General features: G+C 31.5%; 1 protein-coding gene across 1 annotated transcript in view; it reads left to right on the top strand.

Moving 5' to 3' along the window:
• The window catches only part of LOC145293961 (leucine-rich repeat-containing protein 40-like), a 38,388-nt gene extending 19,069 nt beyond the window's left edge, over window positions 1-19,319 (top strand). The window contains exons 3-4 of the mRNA XM_080140833.1: window positions 9,725-9,892; window positions 17,587-19,319. Coding sequence (XP_079996959.1) covers window positions 9,725-9,892; window positions 17,587-17,798 — 380 coding nt within the window. The 3' untranslated portion in view covers window positions 17,799-19,319. The remainder of the gene's footprint in view (window positions 1-9,724; window positions 9,893-17,586) is intronic.
• Window positions 19,320-21,418: the final 2,099 nt, after the last annotated feature.

The raw sequence follows: 21,418 nt of genomic DNA, 5'->3' as shown, positions 1-21,418 counted from the left end.
GTCGTAAAAATTTGGAATGCGTTTTATCACTCACATCATCACTCTGAAATCGATGAACCCATCTCCTAACTGTGCTAGCATCAACTGCATTGGCTTCGTAAACATTCAACAGGCACTGCTGAATGTTGTTCAATTTTTTTTTGCATGGAGGAATTCGATGACACATCTCTGCTTCTGATGCACATCCATGACAGGGGTTGCTTTCTTAGAGTCTCACACCATCAATATCTGCAACAGAGAAATGAAACTTTCAGGTCATAAATGCATAAGTTCAGTTATCATGACAATGCCATTTGCAATTCCCTATGATCCATTCAGGCGGAATAAAAAAGTAGGAGGCATTACTTTTGGAAAGTTCCTCATAGTTTTCAAACATTTTGATTTTGTTAGGTATGAATTTAAGGTTCTTTTAGAGGATAGCTACTACACAACGAGACATGATGGAGTATGTAAGTACATCTACTGGACCATCTGTAAGAAATTAAACATCCAATGTAACAGCAAATCCTTAGAACATCAACCTGAAAGAACAGTTGGAAATGACTTATATACCATACATTACGACCATGTAATCCCTACAGCCACCTACCTTGAAAATACTGCTGTGAAACCTGACATAGTTATATGGAATAAGTTAGATAGAGTTGCGACCTTGGTTGAAGTGAGTGTTCCTAATGATGGAGGACTGAACAGAGCTGAAAGGGAGAAACAGACCAAATACCAAGGTCTCATGTATGATATGAAAAGAAACTGGAATCTTATAGAGATATCACTCATACCAGTTATTATAGATGTCACAGGGCTTATGAAGAAGAACCTGAAGTCCTACTTAACTAATATTCCTGGTGAACCAAGTGCAAAAGAAATCCAGACAATTGCACTTAAGGGAACAACAAGGATACTAAAAAGAGCTCTCGGTTGGTTTCAATAAAAAGCAGGGCACTGTTGGCAGTTGGTTTGGCTGCCCGATACCCAACATTACAATCTTCGAAGGAAGAAAATTAAAAAAAAAAAAAAATTTTTTCTTATAAAAATAAGTTCAGCTGATGACATTCCTGAATTTATATTTGTGTTTGGTGTTGTCAAATACATTCTTCTGAAAAATTATTGCAACAATTCATCTTGTGTTTCAACTGTATTATTTTCTTAATGCCCATATTAATATGAAGATATTCTTAAATATGCACCTAAAAAGAAAAATAGCCTAAGGAGGATAACTCTTATTCTTTTAGTAAGTGTTGACATTTCTCATTTGCTCTTTTAGTTTAGATATTTATAAAATAGACGCTTTTACCCTCCAGAAAAAAAAGCATAGCAATAGAAACAAGTATGCCACATATAAATTCAATATGATCAAACTATCTGCCAATACCTGATGCTGTTTTCTGATTATTATTAGTTGATTTTAATCAATATCATAAATTCCTACAATATTTCCGAGGAGAGTCACTCTATTAAACAAATCATATTTACAGGTGATAGCAGGATACTCACTCATTATTATGTCCTATACCTCTCCCAGTTTACACCATTACAAAATATTTCATAGGTTTCAATTATTACATGCACCCTTTATAGTAAGTGGAAGAGTTTATTATTATCTGTAGAGTAGATATACCACAAGAGAAAATTTGATTTAAATTCTCTTTTTAATTTTTTGTTTATTTTTGTTTACCCCAAACAAGGCACATTCCACTGACGCTTAAATACTAAATCAAGCAATGCTTGACAGCTTCATAATCACTTGTTCTTGTCCCCCGCATACTAAGAAAAAAAAAGAGATTCAACAGATGCTTCTGCAAGTAGAATTATAAATAAATTTGAATAAATAAGCACATGTTTATGACTAAGATGTCACCAGACCATGATTGTCTGGAAAACTCTATAAGAATCAACAGTTGAATCAAACAAATATATACACAACTAGGAAAGTACTTGTCCCTGGGTAGATAAAATTACATTCTTGGACAAAACAGTTTTGCACAACTTTTATGTCCCATTAGGAAGATTAAAATCAACACATAATGCTACCGAAACCTTAGTTCTCGAATCTTTGTTCCAATTTTGATCAAAGTCCATTATATGATTTGATTTTAGAAAATGTGTAAAAATAAGGAAATTCATGAAGAAATTAAAATTCAGAGAATCTAACTTAATTGGTATCTAATGACTAGGGCTAGGACAACAGCATATTCTTTTCATTCTTTTGACTCACGAGTGTGTGTCATAGCCCTACTAATGACTATGGATTAAAGTCAATACAAATTTGAAACATTTGAATTTTTAAATTAGAGGTTTTTCCCATATTATAGCCCTTAAAGACCCTTAAAAATACCTCAAAGAAACTGAAATTTGGGAAGTATTAATTTATGCCTAATATCTGTTTCACAAAAATCAGAGGTATTTCAATTCTTATTCTACTGCTTCAGTAGATATTTTCCTGCCGATGCAATTCTCTACCTGTATAAAAGCCTAGTACGTCCTAGGATGGAGTACTGTTGTCACATCTGGGCAGGAGCTGCTAAAAGCACCTTATCTTGTCTTGACAGAGTTCAAAATAGATTTCGTAGCCTAGTTGGGGATGCCCTTTTCTTTTCCCTGCATGCAACCTCTTTCTCACAGAAGAAACGTTATAAGCCTGTCTCTCCTCTATCATTATTTTCATGGTAAGTGCTCGTCTGAGCTTTAATCTATGCCCCCCCCGCCTTGCCAAACTTTCACAAAAAACACTTGTTTAGCTGAAACCACTGTCGATAATTTCCCCAACTCTTTATCTGTGCCTAAACCTAAACATAGATTCCATGCACGCCTGTAGAATTTCATTTCCTTGCTTTCCATCTGACTACAATATGGTTGTCTTCAAGTCCAATGTAAACAAGTTCTTGATGAGCCGCCCTCCTTAAGTAATCCAATTTATCAAATTTCCACTACTAACAATTACTATGATATTGTCCCATCGACTACTGTATACTCATTAACCCTTATCCTTGAGTGACCTCTGATCCTTAATAAGGAGTGACTCTTATGTAAAAAAAAAAAAAAAAGAAAAAGGGCTTCCACACATTTTTAACTCATTTTACATAAAATGCAAAATCCGGATATAAGAGACCCCAAGATAAGGATAAACGGATATAAGAGAGATTTTCTCTGGTCCCAAATTAGAGCCTGTGTTAATGTACAGTATAACCCGAACATAAGAAACCCTGATATAAGAGAGGCACAGGAGAAGTATCTTATATCCGGGTTACCCTGTATATAGTTTCATATTCGTATTCATATCTCTTACGACTGGCAGTTATGTTTCAAAATGCATAATGATTAGTTAATTAATTTTAGTATTGGGTTGGTTATTTTGTTTAACAGCATATCAACCTTTTCAGGTTATTTAATGCCGAATTCAGTAATTTTAGAAAACGTTTTTATGCTTGAAGTTTTTTATATCTTCAAATATTTATTTATGGTGTTTAGTTTGGTTTGGTTGTTTTATAGAGGAAAATTGTTGTTTTTTTATTTTTTTTATTTTGTAGAACATGATTGAGTTTTGCAAAAGAGAAAGAAAAAAAAAACAATTACATCAATGTTTGGTTCCGTTTTAGGTCCAGTATCTTCAGGCAACCTGATCTAATAGCACCAGATAATTAGTTTAGGAGTGAATCCTGTACATGCAAATATATAAACATATACACTTTATAAAAATAGATATAAAATCGCATAGAATTAGTATGATGAAAAATAAGAAAAAAAAAAAAGCATAAACAAAAGACCCTGAGTGTTATTCAGTGATAGAACATTGTAAATATACCATTTAAACTAAATATAGAGAGGAGAAAGATTAACAAAACAAAATACAAAAATGAATAAAAGATAAATATGAAAAGCTAATTGTTTACTTCATAAAAATAAAATAAACAACTAGTCTCTCACTCTTAGACAGAGTCCGAAAAAAAGAACATCTAATGGATCTCGCACTATCGGCCAAACTCCAACCTTTTTAGAAGGCCTTACTTTTGGAACAACCCTCATATATTAACGATATATCAAATTTTTCAAGTCCAGCGAAAAAATCTGAAATAAAAACGTTAGCTGAAAAGAAGGCATTATATTGCAAAACGAATTAGAAGACTAGTGTATAATATCATGAAACATCCAATTAAAAGCCATGATAACCAAGTTAAATAGGAGTATACGTCTGAACCAAATCTTTATATGACGATAATTCATAACTAATTCATAAGATTTGGTATCTGCATGAAACTACTATTACTTCTATTACTAATGGAGATTTTTGCATCTGTCTGTCTGAAGTTTAAACTATACTATTACTTCTATTACTAATCTAGATTTAGTATCTACCTGAAGCTGAAACTATACTATTACTTCTATTACAATGGTCCAATTGCTGCAATGTTGCATCTCTGTGTGTTTTACATGTACTTTAATGGTATGGTCGATACTCATAGCAGTAATGCCCCCTCGACGTAAATATCCTTGACTAACCCAATAAGTAGCAAAATCCCACTCCAATACTGTTAAGATCTGTAGATGCTGGAAAGTCTTCTACTCTAATTGTTTCTTCCCTCAGACTGCTAAACTTTGGAATTCCCTTCCTGTTTCCTATACCCCTATCTATACTAACCTGCAAAAGTTTATATGTAATGTGAGCAGACATCTCGCTGCCCAACTCTCCACGGTACCCTATTAAACACAATCCCAAATAGTAACCCCTTGTGTTACAAGTGGCAAAATGTTTTGTTCAGGGTGAAAATGAAAAAAAAAAATAAATAAATAAATAAATAAAGTAATGTTTTTTTTTAATATCTGCCTAAAGATAAAATAAATGTCTAATTTACAGAAGCGATGCTTTCAGTTATGGCTTGGACGATTATTATTATTTGTTAAACTGTTCCAGCTGTCACATGAATCCATGCATATTAAAAACCAATTTTGTTGTGTACGAAATATGTGCACATATTTATTGCTGTTTTGACCCGTTTTCTAAGTTCTTTGTGGCGTGGTCGTCAATTTGTTCAAAGTATGAAGCCGGCATTGGCAATATTTTCTGGAAATAAGTCAATAACTATATATGGCTATAATCCAGTCAACATGCTCAAGTTAAGCAATGTTGAGCTTAATCAGTTCTTAGATGGATTACCATTTAGGAAATAACAGACGCTGGATGTACAAACTTATCCTAGTAAGTTTGCAAGTTGAGGGCCGGTTGTAGCGTTGGTCTAGTCGTCTCCATCAATTCAGTTTTAATACCTCAGTTTAATTCAGCTTCTTTCCAAGAACTATCGACTTGTGAAACTCTCTTTCTGCTGTTTTCCTCTTGGTCTTTACAACACTAAGACAAATAGGCATTTCTTGTATTTATGATAAATATCTTTCTTACATCAAAGGTTTCATGCCTTCTCTGGGGCGATTTCCATTAAAAAAAAAAATCCCCCAAGTGAATCCACTTTGTTGGCAGAATCAGTTGGCCGAATTTCTGTAGTCGTAGTGGTGAAATGGCATTCGAAGTTCCCATTTCCTATTCTCTCTGCTGTTGTTTTAAAAATCTCTTTGTGATTTTCTTTTTTCACAGCATACATATATGGGCATATAACACTCAAATCCTCCCTTATGAGGGGAGGTAGTAGCTATCCAATTTGTTTGTCCACGTAGAAATAAAAAGATGCTCGCCCCTCCAATTTGCCATAAATAAATCATTTAAAATAATTCTGAAACAAAAAGATAAATACATCTCATATAAAACTTATGAGAAACAATTACAAAATGGGATGTTTATTCCGAAAGCAGTTCTTAACATGAGAAGGTTGATGGTTGGACAACAGAAGTACTTTAATTTTTTACGCAGACGTGCGGGGCATACTAACACCGGGCAACGCTGCTTAACAGGTCCTGCTAGTTAAAAATAATTTTTAAACAAAAGGATAAATATATCTATATATATAAAAGTGAAAATGTATGTATGTATGTATGTACGCTTTTCCTCAATGTCCACAAAAGGCTTCTTTCAGAGAAGCGCTCGCTCGGTTCACAACTTCTTAAAACTTTTTATATCATCTATAAATTGTAATATCTCACAGTTAACCACGGAGCTCGCCTATCTATTTAATTTTATTGACTTTCAAACGTTAATTATTTGACATTTCCCGCATCGGCACGCGTTAGATTCGGTTTTCGGTATAAAAAAAAGCGAAACTCTACTCTAATCACTGGCCGAAAGCCAGTGGTCTCTAGAGAGCTAAGTAACGTTTGGTCAATGTCGACTTCGTCATATCAGACGGTAGCTTTCATTTCGAGACGAGACACTCCCCCTAATAAACAGGGAGCGGGTTTTTAAAAACAAACAAACCGATTTATTGACCTCATTAAAAACTGTCCCGCATAAAATGCTAACTGCTGAATAGCTATCGCCATCACGTCAATCAAAAACGCACACCTGTTTTTTTTTTCACACTTTACTATTTTCCAACTGCGCGTCGTCAAGGCTTCGTTTTTTTTTCACGGGCACCTGTTTTTTTTTTCACATTTCGGGTTTTTTTTTTACACACACCTACAAACACCCGGGCAATGCCGGGTACCCCTCGCTAGTCTATAAAACTTACGAGAAACAATTATTAACTCTAGCAAAGAGAGAGAATATGTTTCTAGGATGTTTTTCAATCCCCACAGTGCGTTTACTTCATCAACAGAATCTGCCGGTCGAATTTCTGTAGTTGTAGCGGTAAGTGATAGTTGAATTTCCATTTTTTTCTTCTCTCCGTTGTTGCAAATATTTCTTTTTTTCTTTCTGTTGTTGCAAACATTTTTTTTTTTCTTTCCGTTGTTGCAAATATCTTTTTTTTTTGTTGTTGCAAACATTTTTTTTTTTTACATTTGAAAAAAAAAAAGAAAACACCGTTTGAACAATCTCTAAGGTTTTTTTTTTTTTTTTTTTTTTACATGTATGTATACACATAAAACAACATCACCTGAGAGAGGGGAGAGGAGCAGCTATCTAAATTCAACTGCTTTCTTTAATAACTCAGTGAAAATAGAAAGATCTATTGTGGTGTATGTCAGATCATCGTTTCCACTTAATAAACAAACAATCGCTAAGCTTGTCAGCAGAAAGAGACATGTGACCAACAATCCTTGAAGTCTCTGGGTATTCATGCTAACGACTTCTGTTTTGTTTTTATCACAATCAAAAGAACACACACATAAAACTTGACATTTTGCAACTAAACAAAAATAGGACTTAATTTTGAACTGAAATTAATATAGACTAGGTCAATAAATACCTAAAACTGTAAGAAGTTTGGTTGTAAATTAATATTAGCCATTTGTTTATTTTCTGGCACCATCATCTGTAACATCAGCACTCTTTCATAAAAGGAGCACTTTCTCTGCAAAAGAAAACAAAACAAAACAAAAAAACCTTAAGCCGGTTTTGATGCTCCCAGTGAAGTCATCCGAGCCCAGCAGCCAAAAAGTCTCAGCAGTAGTTCAAACAGCCCTTTTCAGAGCTAACCACCTCAAACTTCCTTTTTGCACACTTCATTCTCTACTACTGTCTGCCTTCTGAGACTCCCCTCTCCAGCCAGCAACTCCAGCTCACTCCTGCAGTTTCTAGTGTCCACTGATGTCTTATGACCGAAAATTTTCTACTTAATTTTATGTGGAAATTTATCATACTGACCCTATCTTTATACTTGGATCTCAATATTATTACACAACTACCAAACTGCAACTACAAGTCATAGATCGACCATTCTTTGTAATCTATGTTGACCAGATACTGGCTGGTGATGATTTATCAATTTCAGATTTTCATACCAATAACTTTGATTTAATTTTTTTTTTCTTACCTTTAGATGATATGTTACCTGATTTTTATTTTTTAATATACTAGCTGGTAGCCCAGCATTGCCCAGTCTCTTACAATATGCTTAAACATATTTTAATTTATACAGATTATGTATGTATTATTATAGAATCAATCCTCTATTGATTATTTATTATATATTACGAGGAATAATTTGCCCAGTGGACTAATTCGCAAAAAAAAAATAAATAAAAAAATAAAAATGATAATGTCTTCCATCAAATTCCATCTGCGTTTGTTTACAATATCACATCAGTTGATATTTGGGCTTGATGATGAATGCCCTGAAAAAGTCACTTCTAATTAATGTTTAGTTTTAAAATATGCAAACGAATAAATGATTTGCTGCGCTTTTAAATGGTACTTCTTTTATCATAAATTGAACTCATTAATAAGAAAAAAAATTAAAATAAAATGGTGAGGTACACTCGGGTTTGAACAGAGGATCATTCGATCTGTAGTTGAACACTCTACCACTAAGCTATATCTAGAGATTATAATAAATCTGTTTTTTTTTTAGAAGAAATAATTTGCTGAAATTTTATTACTTCCCTTGGACTGTGTAACATAAAATATTCCCCTGTAAAAATTATTCTTTTTTATCTATAAGTGAGAAAGACTATTTTTAAGATCGGATTTGTTTCGATTTTTGATACTTATTTGATGAATTTCTGTACAAAACATATCTAAGAACATTGCCAGACATATAAATTAGCTTTGTGTGAAATTTGCCAAAGATAGGTTCTGAAACGGCTAAACCTATGAGGAAGGAACTCACACACGCACAAAGTGACTTTTATATAGTAGTAGAGACAGAGATACAATATATCTGACTGCATGGAGTGAGATTCAGTAGACAGCTTTGAGCAGATTGAATAAACAGTTCACTTCAAAATTCCCAGCATGTTACTGATACTAATGACTTAAAGAAAAATAAATAACAATAATAATGATGAGGCTGTCTGAATCAGAAATTCAAAGAGAAAGCAAATTCTTTCTATTTACAAACAGAATATTAGATTGTTTTAGTAATAACAAGTATACACCCTCCACCAAAAAGCTTCACCAGTGGTCACACTAGCTACCTAGATATATTTTTAAAATAATCTTATAAAAATCATAGAATTACGTCTGTGATTTCATTTTTCATATATAAATCACTAGCAGGCTACTCAATGTCATTATTAGGGCTATGACAACAGAATGTTCCTATCATTGTTTTGACTCTCGAGTATATATCTGACACAGTTAGACACAGTTAATCAACCGAGAACCACTACACTATATAAAAGCATATAAGATAGCAACTGATATACTTGAGAGTCAAAACAATGAAAAGAATATTCTCTTGTCATAGCCATAGTCATTATTAGAGCGAAATTGGAAAATTGAAATATTGAATTTCAAGAAAAACCCAATGGTATCTACTTAATTGTCATGTTGCAGTAATGAACATATTCAATAAATATGAAAAACTGAAATAGAAAATTAATGATTAATGAAAACAGTTCTCAAAGACAGTTAGTGAAAATTGAGTTTTGCTAAATTGACCTAAGATTTAAAAAAATAATTACCTTCCTCATCATGAGTCAAACTCAATTTTTGCTGTCTTTGAAAACAATTTTCATTAATAATTAATTTTCTACCTTATCGTATTTCATAACTTTTGGATAATTTCATTACATGAACAACATGACAATAAAGTAGATACTTTCGGTTTTACTTGCAATTTAATTTTTCGATTTTCCAATTCTGCTCTAATAACAAAGTAGCATCAAAAAATCTTCTAAAAGTTTTACATGTCAATTATTTTGTTAAGTTTTAAAGTGGTTACATTTGTTTTATTTTCAGAATTGTATTTACGAAGAAACAAGTTCTCAAATTTGCCAGATGAACTGAAGGAGTTGACAAATCTGGAGATGCTGGACATTTCATACAACAATTTTACTCGCCTACCAAGTGTGACTTACAAATTTTCAAAACTCCAATTTCTGAGTGCTGAAAGCAACTCAATAACAAGTAAGGAATTTTTGAAGTACCTTTATAATAAACATACGAACATATATATATATATATATATAAGTAGTAGTGTTCATATATGTGTGTGTGTGTGTGTGTGTATGAACAACTCTCTTACAGCTCACATAACTGGACTGATCATGACCAAAACTGGCATGATAATGGTCTCTGACCTAGAGATGGTGCACACCATTTTCGAGGTCACGGTCAAAGTTGGGACTTTGCTGCATGCTTATACAGTAAAGTCCTGTGCAAAAAAATAAAAGATGAAAATAAAGACTAGCTAACCAGGTTTTGTTCCTTGCTCAATAGAGCTAAATCGAGGAAAATTGCAATTAAAAAAAAAATAAATAAATTTTCATGAATATAGCGGGGGGGGGGGGAATGTTAAATTTTAATTATTTTTTAAAAATTCTTTCTTTTGTATTAGCTTTAAAAGCTGTTGAAATAACGTTTTAGCCAGAAAAAAAAAAAAAATTTTGATTTCTTTTTAGGAGGTAAAATATGCTGGGTTAAGTCGTAAAAAACAAAAATATTTTTTAAAAATATGTAAATTATCCAAGTAGTTTTTTTTTTTTACCTTAGAAAAACATTTGCTTTTTTTTTTTTATTTTTGTTTGAAAACGATCCCAACCTGCAATTAAAAATACAAATAAAATCATTGTATATAAATAATTTGGGATGCAAAAAACATACAATTTTTTTTTTTATTTTACATTAGAAAAGCATTTGTTTTGTTTTTTTAGTTTGAAAACGATTCCAACTTTAACTATTTTAGTTTTAACATTAACCGTCAAATTATGAAAACATTTATGTATTTTATTTTAAATGTAAAAAGTAAAACACTTATGCAGGATTTTTTTTTTTTATTTGTAATGCAAACAAATTTTTAAAAAATTATTTTTGGTTTTAGAAGTGTTAAAAAAAAAAAAAAAAAAAAAAAAAAAAAAGTACTTCTGCAGTTTAAATCCTGTTTTTCCGTGAGTGTCGGATTATATCAAGCGAACAGAAGTCAATACAAAACAAAAAAATAAATTGTTTTATTTCTATTGTCAACTTTTTTTTGTAATAAGTTTTGTTCTAGTTAGTGAACAATTATTTTTTTTCTATTTTTTTTTTTTTTGTGTTTATGAAAAGTTATTTTAGTTTGAATTAATGAAAAAGTATTTTTGTTTTAAGGAATAAAGGACAATTTTTTTGAAATCTTTATTTTTGGGATATATATATATATTTTTTGTAAAATTCTTGTTTTCAAAGAAAAGATATATTTTTGAGGATTTTTTTTTTCTTGTAAGCAGCCAATGACTGCATTTTTGTTTTTGTTTTTTTTTAAAATGCATTTTCTGCAAAGATTTCTTTTAAGATATGTTTTTTTTTCTTTTTATATTTTACATTTATTGTAGGGGGTTAGGGTTATACTTCTTTTGGGGGGGACTTATGGTTTCCTGATGATAGTAGTTTCTGCTAGTTGAAGGAAAGCATTTCATTTTCTTTCCTTGTCACAAGAATAAAGACTTGATTAAAGCACAGTGAAACTCTTCCCTTTCCTCTTTTTTTCTTCCAATTTGTTGTCGTCTGCTCGCTTGCGTCTCTTTTTGCCACTCGGTATCTCAGTAAACAAGCTCATTCAGCATTTTCCAGGCTGGTTTTCATCGTCCGCTAGACGTTGCCAAGTGAGACTTACTGAAAAACGAGATTTAAACCGCAGAAATACAAAAAAACTTTTATGGCTTTGTTTTTATTGGAAGTGGAAATCGTAAACCGGATACACAGTTTCAATGGCCAAGCAATACAATTTGAGTTTTATAATATAAATAGATTAGTACGAATATCAAAAGTTAAAAAGAAGAACAATGGGTGCCATCAGCTAGAATCGAAATCAAAACAGATTTAAAATTAAACCACTTCAAGCTATGAATGATCTTGTGCATGTGCAAAAGTAATAGAAATATGTAGAAGAGTATAAGAAGGTTATAGCAAAGCAGGGGACTGGATGTTAAAATAATGTGACGTATGGATAAAAAAAAAAATGGACAAACTGAAAGAGGGTCTTGTAGAACTTGTTTTTATATCTTCGCATATCCATTTATTTTACAGATCAATCACAAATATAAAACAGTAAAATAGACTTACTCTATTTTACTGTTTTGTATTTATGATTGATTTGGAAAATAAATGGATATGTGAAGATATAAAAAAAAACAAAAAAAACAAGCTCTACAAGACTCTCTTTCGTTTGTCTATACGTCACATTATTTTAATACTTGGTTCCTTGCATTGCTATAACCTTATACTCTTCCACATTTATTTACCAGCAATGCTTCAAGCAAACTACCTTTCTCTCTTAATAGAAATATGTCGGCAAGTCGAAATGAACATTTTGCATTTCAACTTGCTGACATTTCTGTATGTGTTATTCATCAATCCAAACAAAGATTTTACTTGTTATAAACCACCTTTGGTGTATGATCACTATTTCTTGTTAATTTCAATGTTATGTGACCAGTAGTTATGAATTTATCGGTTAAATATTTTCACACAGGCACATGCATACACTGTTTCATTTATATAAATAAATCCAGTAAGTTTAATAAAATATTTTAAAAGAACCCAAAAGCTTTGTTTTAATATCTAAATTGATTAAAATTTGAAGAAAAAAAAAAAAAAAGTCTTAAGGCAATTTTGAGTTTATGTGCTTCACATGGTAACTTCCGACAGACAGACAGTGACTTTTGCAAGTACAGCATTATTGTTGGTGAAAAAGTTTAAACCAGATTTAAAAATCAATATCAAATGTTTACGAGTGGATTTATACTTTCTCCATGTTTTTAAATGTCACCTTATTTGTCTTCAAATGTTAAAGCAGCAGGAGCTAGTGATAGTGCATTGTTTTCTTAATGAGAAATTGACCAATCAAAAGAGAGAGAGTTCATTTGATCATGTTGAGAGATTTGTCATCAGAAAGTTGAATTAGTTAAAATTTTTGTTATTCAGCTAACCAATTAAATCATCTTAGAGAAAACAGACATAAGTAATACCAAGGTGTTTTTGTGACAGCAGATGTCAATTACATATCTGGCTGACAAGTGGCAGGCCATAAAAAAAAAAAAACAAAAAAAAAACTGATGTCATGCTAACATTGAACAAGATGGATTTTTTTTTTTTTTTTTTTTTTTTTTTTTAATCATTAGTAAAAAAAAAAAAAAAAAAAAAAAAAAAAAAAGATCATACTGAAAACTCTTTGTAGTATATCTGACAGATTATCAATGTGTTGCATCCCTGGAAAGGGGTTACAATTATGTGTGGCTGTTACTTGAATGGAATAAATAACAATGGTAGAATGAATAAAGAAAGGTTTATTGCAATAAAATACAATGAATGCAGTGACAGACAAGACATTACTATTCTCCAAAACAAGATATCAGTGAATGCAGTGCTCACTAATATATATATAAGTTTAATGACTAAAGTTAAATTCTATACATTAAAAATATCAAGAATGAGAGTTCAATAGAAACGTTGTTTTAATTTGAATAAAATAAAATACGCATCAAGTGTGCTTGAAACCAAATCACAATGTAATATTAGGAAAATAAACAAATATTTTACTTGTTTGAAATTTATCACAAAATTTGTAATAAATTTCAAACAAGTAAAATATTTGTTTATTTTCCTAACATTACATTGTGATTGGTTTCAAGCGCACTTGATGCGTATTTTATTTTATTCACATTAAAATATATGCAAATATATTTAAGTTAAGAATTTATTCTTTGAAACAAGGAATATATGAAGAAAAATTATATTTATTTCCTTAACCCATGGATTATCCAATTATATCTGTGTGTGTGTGTGTGTGTGTGTTAAAAGCCAAAAGCTTCTGTAAACTTAAAATGAATATAAGTATTAATATTTATATTGTAATTCCAACAAAAAAAAACAAAAAAAACAAAAAAGCTCAATACACCCATGATGGGAAATATAGCTTGTCATAGAAGAATACCATTTAAGACAATTATATTTTACACAAATTTATTGTTCGACAGGATACTCAAATACGAAATATTAAAATTTCTTTAATCCAGTGTTTTTAAAGAAATGCCTTCTTCTCAGAGGATATATATATATATATCTTAAAAATTACAAAAGTCTGAACCGCCCGAACATTCTTGCTTACTTGAACCTTGTCTTCGACGATCAGGTGATTCCATCTTTTAAAAGAGGGATAGCAGGTGTATGTATGTGCGCAAATGAGAGTGGAGAGTTGTATGTTTGGTTTTGATTTTAGCTGATAGCACCCAAGTTATATATATATATATATATATATATATATATATATATTTCTTTTTTAGTTTTAATCTCACTACTATATATTAGGTTCAATATAATAATCGATAGAGAATTGTCTATAATAATAAATACGTAATTTGCATGAATTAAAATATATTAAGACCTGCTAGAATGTGTGTAGTCTTCTGTATTAGTAAATCCATAGAGGAAAGGGATGATATTCTATTACAGCATAATGAAACAAGGAATACGCTTTTCCTGGAAGCTTTAGCAGAGTTTTTAATTTTGTCCCCTAAAAAAGGAGAGTGGGCCTGTAAATTCACCCTTTTCCATTTATCTGTTCATACTTTTCTTAATAACTATGCCTTGGAATTTTAAAACATGAAACATAATAAGAGTACAAAAGTAACAGAAGGGATTTCCTAGGAAAACTAAAAAAAAATTAATGTTGGATTTTTATAAAACTTCCTGAAAAGTTGTAACTAACTGATTTCTATATAATTTTGTTCGTCTATACTTTGCGATAACTCTTGGGTGTGCCCCAGGGGATTTTTTAGGGCTGATAAAAAACACTATTTTGGGGAATATTTTACCATATTTGTCCAAAATTTTCTGTGTGTCTATTTAGCAGTTTTGCATTTTTTCAAATTTAAATATGTTAAGGCCTTGGGGACTTTTGTGGCTAAATGGCCTGAGTCTTTTTTTTTTTTTTTTTTTTTTTTTGCATGATGCAGAACTCAAATTTACATATGTTAAGGCCTAAAACTGCACAGTTTGTTCATTTTCACCAGGATTTGATGTCTCCTGGGGACTTTTGGGGCCAAAAGACAAATGCTGAACTTAGTCATTTTTTTTTTTTGATGCCTCGTTCATTGTGCACTCACGAGGGACCATGTATGCCATGCTTCGCTTGCTTTAATGAAAATCGCTCCGATACAAAATAGTATGAAGCCGCTTGATGCAATGAGCTTAAAATACTTTAAGATCAAAATTTGCTAATGGTAGGTGCTAAATGTAAGAGCTTCTAACCTAGAAAACAGCAATTCTTCCTTTTTCTCAGAAAGATCGCTCATGGAATATCAAGACTAAAGAACAAAAGTGAAGCTAGAGTTATGCAGCAGCTGAAAATAAACCGAAGATTCATTTTCTACTCACCTTAAATCATAACGTGGGGCTGAGTTAGTAAGAAACCCTCAAGAGACTCGAAGCAGAAATAAATCTCCAATTATATTTTCTTACATCTTATAACTACAAGTTATCCAATGTTTTCTTTTTAATCATGGTTATAATTAAGGGTGATTTGAATTAGAGGCAGTGGTAAATTATCAATAGTAATAAAAGTTATAAAAAATAAAAAAAATTAAAAAAAACGGATATGTTTGTGGCAAGGAGTTAAAAATCACATAAGTGCAGATAAGAGATTAATGTCTTTATCTCACAAGTAATTTTTAGCCTAATAGGTTTTACTAAATTACATCGCTTCAAAATTGCATTGTTTGTTTTTTTTAGAATTGTTTTCCTGCTCTCAACAGTACCAATATGCAAAAATTTAAATGTAATGTGAACAAACATCTTGATCATCCCACCACTACTATAAACCTGACCTCTACCACAGTAGCCCTTTATACTTCAGTGGCAATATGCATTGTTTGGAATAAAATAAATATATACACACACACACAGACACTAGAAGAGAGACTCAACGTTGACTGGGATTGAATGAGGATCAAAGGTTTCACCCTCCCATATTTTATTGTCATCAGAATCAGTGAAATCGACCATTTTTGAATCAAACAGATTAATTGCTTGCTCTAGTTTGGGACCCACAGCGGTGAACCAGGCAGAAGCTTACAAATGCCTCCTTGCAGTGACAATCCACAATACATAGTAGTTTACATTGCACTGTAGAGAATTTACCGTTGATTTTATATTATTTTTATATAATAGTTTAGATTAAAGTTTAAAATGCGAAGTCAAGTATTATGATTCAGTTGTGCTCTAAGCAGAAACATTCATTTCGAATGCACCCATCATATCAAAGAACCTTTTGATTTTATACGTCCTGCCTTTCGGCTTGTGCAGTAACAAAACTTCTCGGACGTGCTTGTGTAGGCTGTATAATGTGTTAACTTTAAAAATCCCCTGTTCCTTTCAGATTTTTTGGATTATTGATACTTATTCAAGACATTCTGATACAAAACCTATCTAAGAACATTGCCAGGCACAGAATACATTTGTGTGAACTAAAAAAATTTTTTAATTGGCCCACACACACACACTGACAGTTCTTTTTATATAATAGATTTTTTTTTTTTTTTTTTTTTTTTTTTTTTAAAGAAAAAAAATTATAAGACAAAAAAAAAAAGACAAAATTGTCAAGATTAGAAATAAAATGAAATTCACAGCTTTGCACTACTGTTTGAGTCTTTCAACTTTCATGAACTTCTGAAAGACAAGATATGTGAGCCAATATATTCTAGAAAAGAAAGGTGCACCTATACGATAAGTTGATTTTGCTATCACATCTGTTCTGTATTCAATCATGTTTCAATATACAAAATCCATAAAAAGGCTTTAATGAATTTCAACAACCTTGTGAAAGAAAAGACTTCAAATCATATTTCATGTAATATCTGTTTGACATGACATACATTAGACAACTTTTAAAAATTGACTTCTAAACTAACCTATCTGTGGCCATTATTACTACTGCCTGTTTTCTTTGGCTTTTCCATGTGAGCTAAACTTGCATTCTTCAATGTGGCCATATCATCAAAGTCTCCCGTTCTGCACAAATCTCTACTTTCCAGATTAAATCTTTCTGAGGTCAGATCTAAACCCGATTTTAAGACTTGTTACACATTCATGATATCATTCTTATAATTTCTGTCCATGCAATGTATATCCATAATTCTCACAGTTTTACTTATGTGCGTGGGTGGTGACAGTGGTCTAATTACTAACACAAACTGACAATCTAGGTGTCTCAAGTTCTGATCCAGCTTGCTCCACAAAAATCACTTATTTAGGATGTTGGCAACCTTCACATGGTTCTTTCTGTAATCCTTGAGGTCTTTCTAGAAATTCTGACTAGAAAAATATCAGGGAAACCAATGCCAACAATGTGCATCAGACTTTTCCTTTAGTCAACAGTAGTAAGGCTCTGCTGGTAAGTAATGACAAAAAAAAAAAAAAAAAAAAAAAAAAAATCCTTAAACTTACTGCAATCACACTAACACCTGCTCAACCCTGTACTTCCTTTCTCCACATCCATTGTTTTATATTTCTTGCGCATAAATTGGTTAACATCAATTTAGTGATTTCCACTGCATTTTGAAATAAATCAAATTTGTATAAATTATATACACTCCTTACTAAATTTTATAAAATTTTCTTTTCTGTAGATGTGGATGCAGACTTACTTCGTGACATGTCAAATTTAGTAGAAGTGAACCTCTATAACAATCCACTACCTGAAGACTTACAAGACGATCTCAGCTGTGAGGCTCTGTTTACAGTTCTTGTGGGTGAACGCCCTCCAGAGGATGATGAAGATGAAGATGAAGATGAGGAAGGCGAGGATGATGAAGGGGAGAGCAACAGAGATGAAGTGTAAAAACTTGACTCCACTTTCTTAGAGACTATGGTTAAGACAATCTGAATTTAATTTATTACTGCTGATAGAGTTTAATAAATTACAAACAATGTTTATATTTCGGAACCTTACCTCCATTCAAAAACAAAATTAATTTTTATAATCACTTGCATTAAATATTCCTCAAATAGAAATTTTTCGTTTTATGCAAATTTATATTATTGAAATTTGAAGATTTTGATTATTATCAATTAAAAATGTTACATTTTGTATAGAAATACCTCAAATTATCTAAATAAACAAATAAATACAAAGTGTTCTCTAAATTTATCATAGATTGTCATCAAAACCATTTCCTGTATAAAAAAAAAAAAAAAATTATATATAAATTTTTATGTCAGTTAATTTTCTTAGTTTATTAATGCACTATCTAGAATATTATGTCATACCTTCACAATCAATAGTAACTAATTAAAATCATTTAGTAAATAAAATTGTTAAAAAACAAAATAATAAATAAATTAAAAAAAAAAAAAAAGTTAAATTACCAAAACCTTTACTTTTCAACAGAGGTAATTTCAATGAAAAATTTTTTTTAAAATTACAATAGATTTATAATAAGGATATGTAATGTCATTAAACTGAATAGCTGCTGAATGGATTTTTTTGTTGCTCATTTGAAATAGATAAAATAATTTATAAAAAGTACAATATTTTCCTTGTTTTTTTATGGTCTCTTATCGAAAGATTAGTTTCCTTTAAATATTACAGTCAGTTCTATTTATGCATATTTTCTACAATGTGCATAATTATATAGTATTAAGGATGAAAGTTCAAGCACATGCCCATTATTTATTATATATATATATAAGTTACAATTGTTTCAAGACTATTTGGACAAATTCAAACATGTCGATTACTGAATTTTCAATTATATAAACCCAGTAAAATTCGGAATACTACAAATAAGTATATATATATATAATAGTCACCGTCTCTACCAAACTCTTTTCAATTTTTGGTCTAAAGACTTGAAACTATATATAGGGATTTTGACCTGTGGAAGGAATTTAATTTGGTGTTTAGCTGGTAAAAATAACTGCTAAGAGGTCACAATTTAAAAAAAAAAAAAAAAAAAAAAAAAAAAAAAAAATTGATTGTGGCAGGAGCAAGCCAACTAAACCTATTATTTCAGCGTAACAAATAGTTACAGCTTAAAGTCACTTAATTTTTAGTTTTCTTATCCATCTTTTGATGGCTCAAACGGTAACCACTTAGGCCGGTATGCTAAATGTTTTGGTTTCGATTCTAGCTGATGGCACCCAAGTCTTTTTTTTTTTTTTTTTTTTTATATAACTTGAAAAAACTGTATATGTTAGGTACAATGTAATAGAGGATTGGCACTCTAATAAATATGAAATTTGTACAAATTAAAATATATATGAATAAAAATAATTGACACTCGGCACTATCAACTGAGCTATGAAACCCCTTTGTTATAAAATTTTTTAAAAAATTAATAAAGTGCCCTCCCACTTCCTATTTTGTCTTTTTTTTTTTTTTTCATCATCAGATGGAAGCATTATGAATAAGGTCTATCAATAAACTCGTTTTCTGGTGGTGCCAGAATCTCTGGTTTGATTATTAGAAATAGATATTAACGATTTCTGGAAATAGTAAACAAAAAAAACAAAAAAAAAAAAACAAACAAACATTTAATTCCAAACACAAGTCATTCAGCGTTCAATATTTGTTTAAAACCTTACACTCGTCTATTTATCTGTCCCACCTTTTGCACCCACACATACTCCTTACAAATGTATGTTGATAGGGAATCCTATGACCAAAATCTAACAAGCGAATAGAATGACTTTAAATTTGTCTTTGAAAAGCACATACATTTTTTTGGGTTCTATCTATTTTCCTTCCATTTAAAACATTTTCACCCTTGTCCATTCGTACTTTTCTAAATAACTACGCCTTGAAATTTTGCACAAACATTAAACATGAGATGAGTAAAGAAAGTAACAGAACGGATTTTCCAGGAAAACTCCAGTTGCATTCCCTAGGGGTGCCTTTTGGATTAAAATGGCTGAAACTGACACTTGTGCTTATTAAGAAAAAAATTGATGCCTTGGATTTTTATGAAACTTTCTGAAAAGTAACTAATTTCTATATAATTTTGTTAGTCTATACTTTGCGATAACTCTTGGGTGTACCTCAGGGGCTCTTTCAAGGCTAATAAAAACACTCCATTTTTGGGACTATTTTACCATATTTGTCCAAAATTTTCTGTGTATGTCTACTTAGCAGTTTTGCATTGTGCTGAACTCAAATTTAAATATGCCCTTGGGAACTTTTGGGGCTAAATGGGAGGGGGGGGGGTGAATGAAGGACTTAGTCACTTTTTTTTTTGCATGGTGCAGAACTCAAATTTACATATGTTAAGGCCTAAAACTGCAGTTTGTTCATTTTCACCAGGATTTGACATCCCCTGGGGACTTTTAGGGTTAAATAAAGGGGGGGGGCACAAATGCTGAACAGTTATATTTTTTATGCCTCATTCACTGTGCACTCACAGGACCATGCATGCTTCACTTATTCACTAAAGATTTTGTTCAGTTTCATTTGACCAAATTTAAGAACGCATTATCCTGTACTTTTTTTTTTTTTTTTTTAACAATATACAAACAGGACCTGCGTCTAGGCATTGCCCTGGAAAATCACAACCTTTTTCTTTTAAAGTTATTACCCTTAGATTTCTTCAAAAATAATGAAGATCGGTTTCCCTCTCATAATAAGCAGAAGAGGAAGGAATTTAAAGCAGAATAGCATACCAATTTGCTTTTATTGGTTACTAGCAAGGAGACCTGACATTGTCAGGCATTGAAGGAGGATCAATGAATGTTCCACACTTAATACTTTTACCGTCATTGAAATCAGGAAAGTTGCCCCTTTGTCAATCAAATTGATTCATTGTTTGCTCTATTTGGAGACCCATTGCGGTGCACCAAGAAGTTTCACATGTCTCCCCGCAGTGACTCGGTCCATTGCACTGTAAAGAATCTGTTGATTATATAAAATTATTTTTATATAACAGCTTTAAAGTTTAAAAAATGCAATGGTCAAGTATCATGGTTCAATTGTACTCCAAATAGAAACATTCATTTCAAACATGCCCCTGTCCTACCAAAGAACCTACTGTTGATATATGCCAGGCCCTTCTGCAATAAAATTCTGAAAAGAACTTGTGATGTTAGATTGTCTATCCATCCAGCACAACCATAGCCGAGATTGAACACACTACATGAGTTTGTAGTCTAATTCAAATCTTGTCGGTAGCTGAATACTTAATGCTTTGCCAGGGCTATCAAGGGTATTTTTTATCGTGACACCATCACTAGACTGGGTGCCTAGCATGGCTTATAGTCTCATCTACCCTCAAGAGAAGGATGGACCACACCAGTTTCTCAACCTGGTATTTTACCTTGCGGTACATACAGCAACCTCACCTTCCCAAATGGTCACCCATCTGGTACTGGCCAGGCTCAACGTTAGATTTTACAAAAGTGTTAATCTGTCAAAATTAGACAATTCCTTCTTTAACAGGATTTTTAATTAATACTTATTGGAGGTATTCC

The sequence above is a fragment of the Euprymna scolopes genome, chromosome 15 (genome assembly GCF_053919585.1).
Source record: "Euprymna scolopes isolate OS-2025 chromosome 15, ASM5391958v1, whole genome shotgun sequence".
Lineage (NCBI taxonomy): Eukaryota > Metazoa > Mollusca > Cephalopoda > Sepiida > Sepiolidae > Euprymna > Euprymna scolopes.
The sequence above is the reverse complement of the archived record's forward strand: the minus strand, read 5'-3'. Positions and strand labels throughout refer to the sequence as shown.